Below are 13,944 nucleotides of genomic sequence, written 5' to 3'. Positions count from 1 at the left end.
CTGTCTAAAAACCCGCCTCACCACTGCTGAAATGATTGCTGTGTGTCTTAGATTGTGTCCGTGTATAATGGCAGTCAGAAACAGATGATTCCAGAGCCAGAGATGAAGGTGCACTGGCTGAAGGGAAGTCCGCCTCCTGATATCCCTCTGTGTGGGTTCAAAAACGACAACCCTTCCTGCCTGGCAAGTAAGTGCAGACCCATATAACTCATACAGCAATAGATCTGTATGAAAAGACATTCATTTGGCTGTAAATTACACATACATTTGCACACATTATATATAGAGGTGTAACGTTTTGCCAAGTAATGCTTATCATTGTAATTTACTGCAATGTTTTAAAGTAGAATCTGTGCAGTCAGCTTTGAAATGAAGACTGTAGTGACCAGACAAGTGGCTTGAAACACATAGAGTTAGTGATTAACTTGATAATTAAATCAAGGAATGTTCCATGTTGTTTTAATGCTGCTCTATGATCTCACGTAATTAAGTTTAGGTTAATAACAGATCCAAAAATACCACATAGCAGTTCATCATTATTGTGGGGGCTTCGTTTTCTCTGTGGTCTCATCAATTTTTTAAAATTAAAATGCTTGGTTTTTTTTTTGTTGCTATTTCTGTGAATTGGTACACCAGACTTACTGTAATATGCTCTGGTTAAGATCAGGCACGTCAAGCATACCAATTAGTGGATTGACATACAAATGATAGGATACGATGGAAACCAACTAATAGCTCAAAACATAACAGAATTCATCAGATCCATCTAATACTCACTAATGTTTGTTTTGTTTTCCCATCAAAATTGTTACTTCCTGGAGGATGATGTCATTAAGGACCCAGATCGAAATGTTTCATATTAAAATCCACATTAAAAAAATTTGGGATTGGTAGGATTTTTAATGCTTTTTTAAAAGTCTCTTATGCTCACTGGGTCAGCATAATAAGACACATGATGAAAATATGAAATGTACCGCATTGTGCAAATGACCCATCTGATTAAGATTTAGTCCTTTGTCAAGAAAAAAGTTGCCTACTCAGCAGTTAACATCCCTCATGGTATATTGTGAAGTTCTCATTGAAACTTTATTATATGATTTCAAATACTGAATAAAATGTTCAGTATGAATAAATGACAGAATAAAATGCATGAAATGATTGCAGCAGGTTAGATCACTTAGCTGTCTCTGTGAAATATAATGAAATTCAGATGTGTGGACATTGTGTTCTTGGTTTTGTTCCCCAGAGACGGTCACCATGCACCAGATGATCTCCATAGTGGTGTGCTTCATTTTTATCATCATCGTAACGGTCACAGTCTTCATATACAGGTCAGTTGAAAACCGTGCAGGTAAACACAGTGTCTATACTGAGAGTGAGCGACATAACAAATTTGAAGCTTTATTAATTATAACATAAGCGTTCTTGTTTTTGTTGCATCATTGGCCTGCAGTGTAGACATAGTGTAACACTACATGTCAGGTGTACAAATACTGATCTTTGGGTGATATGGGTCTGATATATTATATCTCTGTCTTTCTCCTCTATCTGTTCCTGATGTTTAATTAGGGAACATACTGCCAGACCACGACAGAGACAGATATAGCAGCTCATTCTACATCTTCATGACTTCATCAATTTATTTGATATGTTGCCATGTATCCAATGATAATGAAATGCATATGATTTCTGTTAAATTCATGCTGAGGATTGCGGCCAATGATGGTCCATACCAAAAATGTCATTTCTCTCATTAATTACTCACCCTCATGTTGTTCCAAACCCGTAAGACCTTCGTCAAGGGCGTAACTTTGGGTCTACCACTGGGGGGGTTAAACTCGCGCCATATTTATTAATTTATTTCTTTATTGAATAATTTTATTTGGTAAATGGTAACATGCTAATTTGCCATTCCTGTATTAGAAATACATTATGACACTTTTATTCCCCACTTCTGAGGTAGGAAAGGGTTTCCGACCCCCACCTGTCCCTAATCAACCCAATAAAATGTTAATAAGCTAGGTTTTTAAGTTTAACTGTTAAAATGTATTTTATTAACATCACACTGTAATAACTTAACATCCAATAACAGCATTAAAAAATGAAAGTGCAATTATATTATCACTTTACATGAAATAAGACTCAAACGTAGATTAAAAAAATAGTTTTTGCATTTATATAGCCTCTTATAACATCAAATTCAGAAACTGAGAAAATACAAGTGTGGACTAATGTTAGGTGTGCTTTGATTCATTTTGTCACTTTGCAAACTTCATGCAAAAATTAAATAATAATAATATCAAATTGAGCCAGAGGTGGTAAATTCCTAATAATGTACCTGTATAAGATACCTAAAATATGGTCCACTTGCACATATTTGACAATCGGAATATCAGATCCTGATATAGCTAGCAAATTGTGAAATTTTTAATAAAAAAATAAAATAAAAGCAGATCATCAGTCATTCAGATATTGTGACAAGCAATGAAGGACACGTCTCCATGGGAACCATAAAGTGATACTACGATCAATAACGGCCGGTAAACTTTTAAACGTACATGTGAAAAGGTTAAGTAAGGCTTACATTTAAATGTGTCTTTGTTTTGTTTTGAGTGGTCAATAAGTAAAGGAATTAAAACGATGGGCACAAAACCTATTTGTCGTACCCCACTACGCGCCCGAGAAACAGCTAACTTAGCAAAGGGGTACCTCAGTTTGGTCAGGATTTTTCCTTTTTTTGGTGTCGACCAACAATTAAAAATCGTTGTCTGGCTGCCTTTCAATGTCCTTTCCATCTTTCCATCCGTTAGCATGCACGTCAGCTTTTTCCTCAAACCATTCATCACAGGGACTGCACAAAATAGCGAACAAACTTGGTAGAGAAAGCGGGTTGGGTAATGCCAAGTCGGTGTGGTGGGCAGGGGGGGTACATTACAGATCATTTAAAACATGATACTATCTTTCTTGCTGGCAAAATGCATTTAATATTCATTCGTAATATTTCATATTCTAATCTGAATGATGTGTTGATATTGGGGAGGGGGGTTATATTAGCTGGATCTGATTTTTGAGGGGGTCATGACACCCGTGCAAATTACGCCCATGACCTTTGTTCATCTCCTGAACACAAAGTAAGATATTTTTGATTAAATCCAGGAGCTTTCTGACCCTCTATAGACGGCAACATTATTACCACTTTCAAGGCCCGGAAAGGTAGTAAAGAAATCATTAAAATAGTCTTAAAATGCTGTTGCTCACTTTCAAATGACAAAAAATCGAACTGCAATGTACACACTACCTTTATAGGAAACAATATATGTTGATAAATTGTCTTATTATTAATTGTATTAATTATGTATTAATTCTATATATGTCTGCATGCTTTAGTCATTATATAATATTAATCCTGTAAAAATGCTTATATTTCTAATAATAAAATATTAAAGTTCTTGGCCTCTGAAGGATATTTGATCTATTATTACATGTGCCATTTAAATATTCCATTGCTGATAGTGACACACATATTGGCTTGTCTTATTTAACGTATATCTTTAACGCGGGTCTGTTATTCTCCTTTGTCCTTTTTATCTGATGTTTCCCCCATTGCATCCCTTCTCTCATTGTCCCTCTCCTCTGCATATTTATACTCTTCTTTCTTTCTCTCTCTGTCTCTTTCTCTGCCTGTCACTCGGCGGGCATCAGGAAGCTGAAGCTGGAGAACGAGTTGACCGCTCAGCTGTGGCGTGTGCACTGGGAGGACATTCAGATGAGTAACATGGAGAAGGTGCTGCGCAGAACCTGCAGCAAACTCACCATCTCAATGGTGAGGGGGAACACACTGCCATTTCTAAGAGTTTACAATAGTTTACGTGAACATATTCATGTCTTACTTCTCTTTCCACACACAGAGAGGCTCGAACTATGGCTCACTGCTAACTATGGATGGAAACTTCCAGATCTATGCCAAGACTGGCTACTACAAGGTATTAAAGATTTGGTGGATTGCCCACTGGGTCCATTAGGTCACATTCGAATCTCATTATCTTTTGTCTTTTTTTTTTAAATAAAATGTGTAGTTTTGTACATCTGATTGGAGGATTTTCAAAATTTTTTGATCCTGGTTCTGGTTCAAAATCTTGATCCGAGTTTTTTTTTTCAACCCCGTAAGACTTTGTAACACAAATGAAGATATTTATAAAGAAATCTGAGAGCTGTCTGAATCACTCCTTCATAGGCTTTAGGTAATTGCATTCTGCCGGCCTAGAAAAGTGAAAGACATTGTTAAAATTGTCCAAGTGACTACAATGGCTTAACCTTAAAGGGATACTCCACTTTTTTTGGAAATAGGCTCATTTTACAACTCCCCCAGAGTATAATTTTTGAGTTTTACCATTTTCAAATGCATTCAGCTGATTTTTTTGATAATTAGAAGAATATCAGTAACCAGACAGTTTCTGGTCTCATTGACTTCCATAGTAGGAAAAAAAATATACAATGGAAGTCAATGAGACCAGAAACTGTCTGGTTACTGATATTCTTATAAATATCAGAAAATCGGCTGAAAGGATTGGAAAACAGTAAAACTCGACTGTTTAATTCTGGGGGAGTTGTAAAATGAGCCTATTTCCAAAAAAAAGTGGAGTATCCCTATAAGTTTATCAAGTGATTAGAATTTAGCATTTTTAGCGACTTTATTCAACTATTAATTTTCTTGGAAAGACAATAGAAGTTTTTTTTCTGAAATTACATATGATGTATTTACAGTAAGTCCCAAGGTCGAATTGGCTCTCTAATGTTTTTTGCTAATTGCATTTAACATAAATTTAAGCTTTAATACATTTCCATGCAATTGTTTGAAATCAGTTTGCAAATAAGTTTATTCTTTTGGAAGTACATTGTTTCTTTAAAAAGCACTATTTTTAAGAGTATCCTAAATTGTACTTCTTTTTCCACAATGGATGAAAATACACAATGAGGAGTCAAAATAAGAGGTTTATTATTTAGCCATTCATTCAAATACATTCATTCATTCCCTGTTTTATTAATTACTGTTTTTTTACACTTAAAAATATCCTGATTAGCAACTGACATGTCAAATAATGGTCTTTAGTACCTCCATAATACTTGCCCAGGCTAATGACCTGTTCTTCATCTGTTGAGCTAGCTCCCCTCCAATTTAGCAGTAACCCCTGAGAATGAGTGCTATTTATGTCCACGTGTCATCATTTTCTCCATTAATTAGGATAGTGCTTAATTAACAGGATGGTGCTCTTTTTTTCTCGTGAATGAAGTATTTCTTTTTTCTCCAAAAAGTCCTCAGACTCTCTGCTAAGCCCACAACAGCAATCAGGGTGAAACTAATGTGCATTGCTGCCTCTTTTCCAGGGAAACATAACAGCCATTAAGTATGTCAACAAGAAGCGCATTGAGCTCACCAGGAAAGTGCTGTTTGAACTCAAACATGTAAGTGTGTGCCCATGCCGTTTTGTGCTTTTTGCCAGGTGCCTTCGTCATAATTAAGTTTATATGATGTTCTGGGAGATATTAATAGCTGAGGACTGATGGAAAAGAGGGGCTAAACGTCTCTCTCTCTGTAACGCTCTCTCTCTCTCTCTCTGTCCATTACTGTTATAGATGCGAGATGTTCAGAATGAGCACCTGACACGCTTTATCGGCGCTTGTATCGACACACCCAACCTCTGCATCCTTACTGAGTACTGTCCTCGAGGCAGCTTACAGGTAAACACGACTATCTGTGTATTAATAGATGGCTCATATTTATACCACACAAGGGCTCAACAATAAGGATTCCAATTTTTACTTACCTTGCCAGTATTTTCCCTGCATGTGTGCATGCATGCATGCATAAATAAACAAATGAATAATTAAACTAATAAAAACGTGTTTTTATACCATCACATACAATATAAGCTCTTCTCACTATAACTATAACAAATATTCTATTGTTTTGCTTTAAACGATTCCAGATGATGAATAAGGGTCTTATCAAGCGAAACGATCACTCATTTAATTTTTTTTAATTTTTTTTTAAAGTTTTATAAGCTCAAATGGTCGCCTCTGTTCTGTGTGAGTCTCCTGTTCGAACTCATTCATTAAAATGAACAAATCTTTTTCCGAGTCAATTCGGTGATTTCATTCGTTGAATGAACCAAATGACTCGAAAAAAGATTCATTCATTTTGATGAATGAGTTCGAACAGGAGAGTCAAGAACGCGCATCACAGAACAGAGCAAGGGGAGCATTTGAGCTTATAAAACTTAAACTTTTTTTTATTAAATGAGCGATCGTTTCGCTTGATAAGACCCTTATTCATCGTCTGGAATCGTTTAAAGCCCTTTGAACAGTTTGTAGTTTGCACTGAATCGAACTGTTCGAACTCAAAAAACATTGAACATTTTCCTCCGGCCGGTAAACACCTTTTCCACTACCATTGGTCCATCCGTGGCCATAACGTAATTGTTAGGTGTGTATGGAGACTCCGCCGCCTTTCACGTGAAGATCTTTTCTGCTTCATTTCCACTATTCACTCATTCGAAGTCAGACGTCCACGATAAAACATGAAATCTATTGTATGAAGTGCTATAAATAAACATGACATCATTTGTGCCAAAGTGCAGAGCTTGTGTAAAAATATCCACATTGCTATGATCAGATGCTTTTCTTATGCTTTATTAGAAAAAATAATGCTTGCTATTTTCTTAGTTTTGTAGTGTTTATTTTGTTAATAAGAGGAAAGCGTGCTACACATTTTTACATATTCATCTAACCGCCTTTCTCAGCGGTCTGGATCGGATGTTTGCTGACAGTATGTAGCTGGTCACGTATTTCGAACTTCGTTTTACCCCCAAAAAAGAACTTGTGTTTATATCGAGGCCTTTAATTATACCCAATACCTAAACTTAACAAGTACCTTACTAACTATTAGTGTTGTCACGGTACCAAAATTTCAGTATTCGGTACCGATACCAGTTAAAATTCACGGTTCTCGGTACCAATTTCGGTACCAAAGCTTAGTTTAAATTTACATATATTTAAGTGTTTATCACGGTTACAAGTATGGAAACTGTACATTTGTATTATAAACACTTTAGAAAAAGATTAGATAAAATGACCTAAAATAAACAATAGTATACACTAACACATTTTTAAAGTTGTTTGTAAAGTTTTAATCCATTATTTATTTAATGCACAATGAATTAAGTGAACAAACATGAACAATCAGGTGTTTGTAATAAATAACATTTTCAAACATTAATTAATGTTGTAAAAATATATTGTTCACTCAATGTGTTGATAACTAAGTAATGTTTATGAATGGTATCTTTGTAGCATTACCATAAAACATGTTTTATTTGACTTGACTGTCCTTTTATTAATCTAAAACTGCATTCATATTTAATTTTAAAAAGGCTTTTTAAACCTGCTGAGTTATAAAGGCAAGAATACGCCTAGAACTGGCATTGACATTAAATGACAATACTAATACCATAGTACTCTGGTGTCGGGTAGATACTACTGTGCTCATGTACTCGTAAAACTACCCCGAAAGCACTTTAGAGGCCGTTCACATGTCGCGCGTGTTTTTTAATTATATTTTTGCGCGTGCTTATTCTTTCCAAAGCGCTTGCTCTCACGCGGCGTCTGTCGTTGCTATGCAACGCCAACGAGTTTTTATTAGGAGCGCGCTTGCCTCGTGCCTATATTTGAAATTGCGAATTTGCATGTAATCGGCCTCTTATGGCAACGTGACATTAGCCTAATCCAAAATATTTCCATATGTGGCTCTTTCCTCCTTTCGTTTCAACAAGTGGATTCAGAGAGAGAGAGCCATATCAGCGTTATGAAGAGGACGCAACTGTGCACGTTTCAGACATCGCGTCTAGAACAGAACTGGATTAACGTTAACCTGGTACTCGGTACCTAGAAAAGCTGGTACCGTAACATTTTTTTTTTTTTAGTACCGACTTGGTACCGAAGTACCGAGTTTTTTGACAACACTACTAACTATTATTAAGCAGTAATAAGGAGAGGCAAAAGTTGTATTTAATAGTTTAAAGCGTGTTATTTGTGACCTGTAGGACCTCATGGAAAGTGAAGGAATCACACTGGACTGGATGTTCCGCTATTCTCTGATCAATGACATTGTTAAGGTGAGCGCTTCACCTTCTTCACTTAAAGATGAAAATTCTGTCATCAGTTACTCACCCTCATGTTGTTCCAAACCCATTAGTCTTTCGTTCATCTTTGGAACACGAATGAAGATATTTTTAATGAGATCTGAATTTCTATTGAAACTATCACTTTGACACTTTAAAAAGTTCATAAAGAGATCGATTATTCAATTATTGGATTTTAGTTTTGCGATTTAGTCCAAATTTTCTTTATGAACTTTATGAAGCGTCAAATTGGTGAGAAAATAAATCTCTCAGATTTCATTAAAAAATATCTTAAAAATTTCTGGTAATAGTTGTATAGATTAAAGGAACTATCCCTTTAATCTCGGCTGCAGAAGGAAAGGGATAGATGCCATGCTGTTTTAATGTTTCAACACTAAAATATAACTATGAATCTACAGCAAACTGCTCTACATCTTTTAAAATACTGTTCTTGGTTTGACATTATGTGGTGAGACGAGTGCAATTTGAAGGATGTTTCCTTTCCTTCATCCTTTATGAGGACGTCAATTCCCTGACTGGCAAATTATGACTCCAGAAAGCATTATTGCAGTTGCAAAAGAGTCGTTAATTAATATTTTCGTGGTGCGGTGTTGGTAAATACGATGGATGCTGTCAGATGTCTTTGTAAGAGTGTCATCTTTTCACCACTCAGGGAATGGCGTTCCTCCACAACAGCGTCATTGTCTCTCATGGCAACCTGAAGTCTTCCAACTGCGTGGTGGACAGCCGCTTCGTGCTGAAGATCACAGATTATGGTCTGGAAAGTTTCCGCAAGGAGAACAACGTGGAGGACCTGCACGCTTTCTATGCACGTGAGTACCGTGGCAACGCATACGTAGATATGGAATGTCCATGTAGAGAAGCCTGTAATATATCAGTGTTTACATATGTAGGCCAGCTGTGGACGGCCCCCGAGCTTCTGCGTGCCGACAACCCACCAGCATGCGGAACACAAAAGGGTGACGTCTACAGCTTTGGCATCATCCTGCAGGAACTCGCCCTGCTGAAGGGCGTCTTCTACCTGGAAGGTCCCTGTCTCAGCCCCAAAGGTCAGAGCTCACACACATCAATCAACATGTTATTTTTGTGTCCAGATCAATTTTATTTATTTAAATGTAATCCATAAATACAATGATGTGAATACACCTCTTCTGGCATATTTTTAATTTCTGAATTCAAATAAATTTAGATTTTTTTGGTGGGCTTAAAGTCTGAAAATATCAGGGTGATACAACTGTTGTGATATTGTATTTTAGAAATGTCATGTGCTGCAACTCCCCAAATTAATAGTATTTAATTAATAAATAAATATATATATATATATATATATATATATATATATATATATATATTTACAATCACAGGGTGTGATTTGCAGGGGGGGTACAAATATTTTTTGATAAATATTTGCTTAATTATTTTTATCAAAATTATTTAATTATAAAATTATTTCATTTGGGAATACGAATATTGCAGCATTACACACACGAGAATGGTTAAGCCAGTGATTATGCAGGTGAGAGTGCTTTCTCATTTAGCTCTTTGATGTGAATCAAAACAGCATTAAAATGTGTTAATAAGACATAATAAGACAGCTAATTCACCTCTCTCTCACACACACACACTTTGTGAGCAAGATGAAAATAACTTTCCAAAAGTCGGTAAATTTCTCAAGGCTTAGAGGCATTTGTAAAAAAAAAAAAAAAAAAAAAAAGGGTGTTCACACTTGAAATGTCATTACATATCCAAATATCAATTCAACTGGCATTTATTTTAAAGGTTACAGGTAACACCAGCATATTTAGGTTTTAAATATAACACCAGGCGATTGTAAAAATGGCTCAGAAATGTGAATTTGGGAAAGGTTTGAGCGGCATTTGTTTTCCTGCAATGATATTAACACACTTTTAAGTGTTCAGTATGCCAATAAATACACTCACAAATAAATTCAATAGAGATATGGATTGTAAGTTATAACACACATTCACAAACTCAGCAATATCACATGTACTCATAAACATATCACTACATATCAGCGGCTGCATTAAAGAAAGACAATAAAACATTAGCGGCACATATCTCTTTGTGAGAACAAAGAGATTCAAAGACATCAATGAGAGAATGACAGAGACAGATATATAAAGTGATTGTTTGTTTGATTGGCAACAATGCCTCAAACAAAAGTGTGAGTGAGATCGAGGCAGGACTATGTGCTTGATGAACAATGGCTAACGGTCGTGGAAACATGTTTGAAAACTAGTAGAACCACACTTGTATATATAAATAAGCTACAGCCACGTTGAAAGCGGTTCATCCAATCGTATTTTAGAGCCAGCAATGCACTTAAAGGTCTAAGAATGAAGATAAAGGAGCTTTTATTTGACATATTCCCAAGTGTATTGAGACAGGAAGGTCCTGTCATCATCACTCGCATTGATTGCTGTGAAGACCAAGGTCAACTCAAAACATGTGAATGACACTTTCATCTCTTTTTCTCACACCAGCAGGGAGTCTGTTCCTGCTCCTGCTGATCATTCAGTTTTTTCTGTAAAATTTGCTGTGCTAACTCTATTTTCTAATCTATGCATGTTAGTTCCTGTGTGATAGAGAGTTGTGTAACTCATTGTGCGGAGAATGTTCATTTACATGTTCCGTCTGTGATTTGTGGTTCAGAGATCATAGAGCGTGTGGTGGAGGGCCGGTGGCCGTACCTGCGTCCACTGCTGTGTCCTCAGAGCCACAGCGATGAGATAGGAGAGCTGATGCAGCGCTGCTGGTCAGAAGATGTCAACGAGAGGCCAGACTTCAGCCAGATTAAAGTCCTGCTCCGCAAGAATAACCGGTACTTGAAACACAACTAGATAAAATTGTTTATTTTGTGGAAATCTGCATGCACTGCCCATGCGGCAAACAGAGTACACAGCTTTATTACTTGAGTAAAAGTAAATTTTACTCAAGTACAAGTAAAAGTACAACAGTCAGATGTCTACTTGAGTAAAAGTACGGAGGTACTTGTTTTTAAAAGTACATTTTCTAAATATTGCATTACCTGCCACAGTGCTTACATTTATGAACACAAACGTCCTACATGGAGTTATGAAAAATGTTAATATTAATACCTTGGAGAATGTAAAAGGAATTGAAAGTAAAATCAAGTCATTTTCATCTTTTTACCATGTTGCTTTATTTAACATTTAAGAAAATTCGGAAAATTGAAACAGTCTGGCGAGGTGGGGCTCATTCCCGGGATGGACCTGCTGCGTCTTCATCCATTGTTTCGTCCATGGTTTCATCTCTTATCTAAATCTGACCATGGAGTTGACTTTTGCTATTCTAAATGGTTTTAATTTACTGTATTTTATTTTTATCATAATTTTTATTTTTCATTATTTCTTATTTTTTATTCTAAATTATTCTGATTTCTTTTGATTATTTTAATTTCTTCCATGTAAAGCACTTTGAATTGCCATTGTGTATGAAATGTGCTAAATAAACTTGCCTTGCCTTGCCTTTTGCGGAAAGCTGATTGCTGATAGGCTGTCCCAATCAGTGGCACCTGCACAATCCAATCACGTTTGAGAGGGAAACAACAAATTGAGGGTTTCCGAGATTTTTCTTTTTTCCATTTAAAAAAACAAACATTTATGAAGTAGTAACGGGTACTCGCGGTTATGGATAGAAATGTAGTGGAGTAAAGAGTACAATATTTCCCTCTCAAATGTACTTGAGTAAAGTCATGAGTACTCCCCAAAAATGGTACTCGAGTAAAGTGAGAGTAAAGATCCCTCAATATTTTACTTAAAGGGATAATCCACTTTTTTTGAAAATACGCTTATTTTACAATTCCCCGAGAGTTAAACAGTTGAGTTTTACCGTTTTCGAATCCATTCAGTCGATTTTCTGATATTTAGAAGAATATCAGTAACCAGACAGTTTCTGGTCTCATTGACTTCCATAGTAGGATACTATAAAAAATATAATATGGAAGTCAATGAGACCAGAAACTGTCTGGTTACTGATATTCTTCTAAATATCAGAAAATCGGCTGAATGGATTCGAAAATGGTAAAACTCAACTGTTTAACTCTGGGGGAGTGGTAAAATGAGCCCATTTCCAAAAAAAGTGGAGTATCCCTTTAAGTACTGTACTCCGATACTGTCTGGCTCTGGATCAGACACACATTCACATCTCATCTCTGCCTCATCTTCTCTGTTTTGGCCTCAGTGGATATGGTTCCAACATCCTGGATAACCTCCTGTCCCGTATGGAGCAGTATGCCAATAACCTGGAGGAGTTGGTGGAGGAGAGGACGCAGGCGTACCATGAGGAGAAACGTAAAGCTGAAGCTCTCCTCTATCAGATCCTCCCACAGTGAGTCCCACACATACACTGCCCTACAAAGGCAAAAGACCTTATCTCGCTAGAGTGTGGAACTGAGAAAAATTACTTTTTAGTTGTCCCGCCAAATTAATTATAGGTAGGACACTGAAAATCTGGCAATTAGATGTTTAAGGTAATGAAAATTATCTACAGTACATAACATTTTTAGTTCAAACTGAGAGGACTACAGACCTCCTTTTTCAGAGTACTTACATTTTAATTATGTATTGGTATATATAGACAGTTTAAACAAATTTGGGAAAAAGTTTTTAGGTTACCTAAAAATCACCTTTAAATGATTCATACAAAGTGATGTGCACAGATTTTATACAAGCAACTGCAGTGGAAGGCATCTTTTAGCTTTTTTTTTTTTGGTCAATTGTGCTTTTCTCACTGTCATGAGGTGTGTTTTTGTTTCAGCTCAGTGGCTGAGCAGCTGAAGCGAGGTGAGATGGTGCAGGCAGAAGCCTTTGACTCGGTCACCATTTATTTCAGTGACATTGTGGGCTTCACCGCATTATCAGCTGAGAGCACACCGATGCAGGTAAGAAAACCTCAAGGAGATGCACGGAAATAATTAGATGCTAATTTTGTAGTTTACTGCGACAATCATGAGTGCAGTATTGAGTTAAAACAGATTATCTTTTTGTTGATTTGTACATGCCACAGGTGGTAACGGTGCTGAATGACCTCTACACTTGTTTTGATGCAATCATCGACAATTTTGATGTGTACAAGGTAATTCCAGGCAGTCATTACATTCAGCATTTGTTCAGCGACATGAGCGCTTGATTAGTTTAAGTGGTTTAGAAGCATCTCACAATCAGTGAGCCGATTATGGAAATAATACACTTTAAAGGAATATATTTAAAGTTGCAACTGACTTTATTTCGCTTTTGTGAAGTATTTTCCGAGTAGAGTGAAAATAGAGGGTGTGGCTTGTTTTTTTTCCACTGGGAAAAACACACTTTATAAGCCCTTTCTGTTAGTCAACACATCAAAATAAGTGTACTTCTTTAAAGGGTTAACTAACCCTAAACCAAACCCATATCCCATTATACAGTCCATGTTATAAGTACATGTTGTTTATTAATATTACTCATTTTTTATTTGTATAATTACAGTGTAAAAATGGCACGTTAAAATGAAGTGTATTGAAATGTAAAATATTGTAACACTTCATTTTAAAGTGCCCTTGTTACACGTTACTAATTTCGACAAATATGTGTATAATTACATGCAACTAACTCTAAACCAAACCCTATAGTAAGTACATAACATTTTATTTTACAGTGTCCTTGTTACATTACATGTAGTCTCCATACTATAAAACATACTTGTAATACACCACGAGTGCATGTTCATT

At 36.2% G+C, this 13,944-nt stretch overlaps 1 protein-coding gene across 3 annotated transcripts in view; it reads left to right on the top strand.

Annotated features, from left to right (window-relative positions):
• The window catches only part of npr1a (natriuretic peptide receptor 1a), a 68,729-nt gene that overhangs the window by 51,182 nt on the left and 3,603 nt on the right, over positions 1–13,944 (top strand). For all 3 annotated transcript variants that reach the window (XM_089123392.1, XM_089123391.1, XM_039680847.2), the window contains exons 7-19: positions 52–187; positions 1,247–1,331; positions 3,703–3,823; positions 3,909–3,983; positions 5,386–5,463; positions 5,635–5,739; positions 8,100–8,171; positions 8,851–9,010; positions 9,092–9,247; positions 10,872–11,040; positions 12,423–12,569; positions 12,999–13,122; positions 13,248–13,316. In XM_089123392.1, coding sequence (XP_088979518.1) covers positions 52–187; positions 1,247–1,331; positions 3,703–3,823; positions 3,909–3,983; positions 5,386–5,463; positions 5,635–5,739; positions 8,100–8,171; positions 8,851–9,010; positions 9,092–9,247; positions 10,872–11,040; positions 12,423–12,569; positions 12,999–13,122; positions 13,248–13,316 — 1,497 coding nt within the window. The remainder of the gene's footprint in view (positions 1–51; positions 188–1,246; positions 1,332–3,702; positions 3,824–3,908; positions 3,984–5,385; positions 5,464–5,634; positions 5,740–8,099; positions 8,172–8,850; positions 9,011–9,091; positions 9,248–10,871; positions 11,041–12,422; positions 12,570–12,998; positions 13,123–13,247; positions 13,317–13,944) is intronic.

The sequence above is a fragment of the Pimephales promelas genome, chromosome 18 (assembly GCF_988280905.1).
Source record: "Pimephales promelas chromosome 18, fPimPro1.hap1.1, whole genome shotgun sequence".
Classification (NCBI taxonomy): Eukaryota; Metazoa; Chordata; class Actinopteri; order Cypriniformes; family Leuciscidae; genus Pimephales; species Pimephales promelas.
Note: the sequence above shows the minus strand (reverse complement) of the source record. Positions and strands in the feature narration are given on the sequence as shown.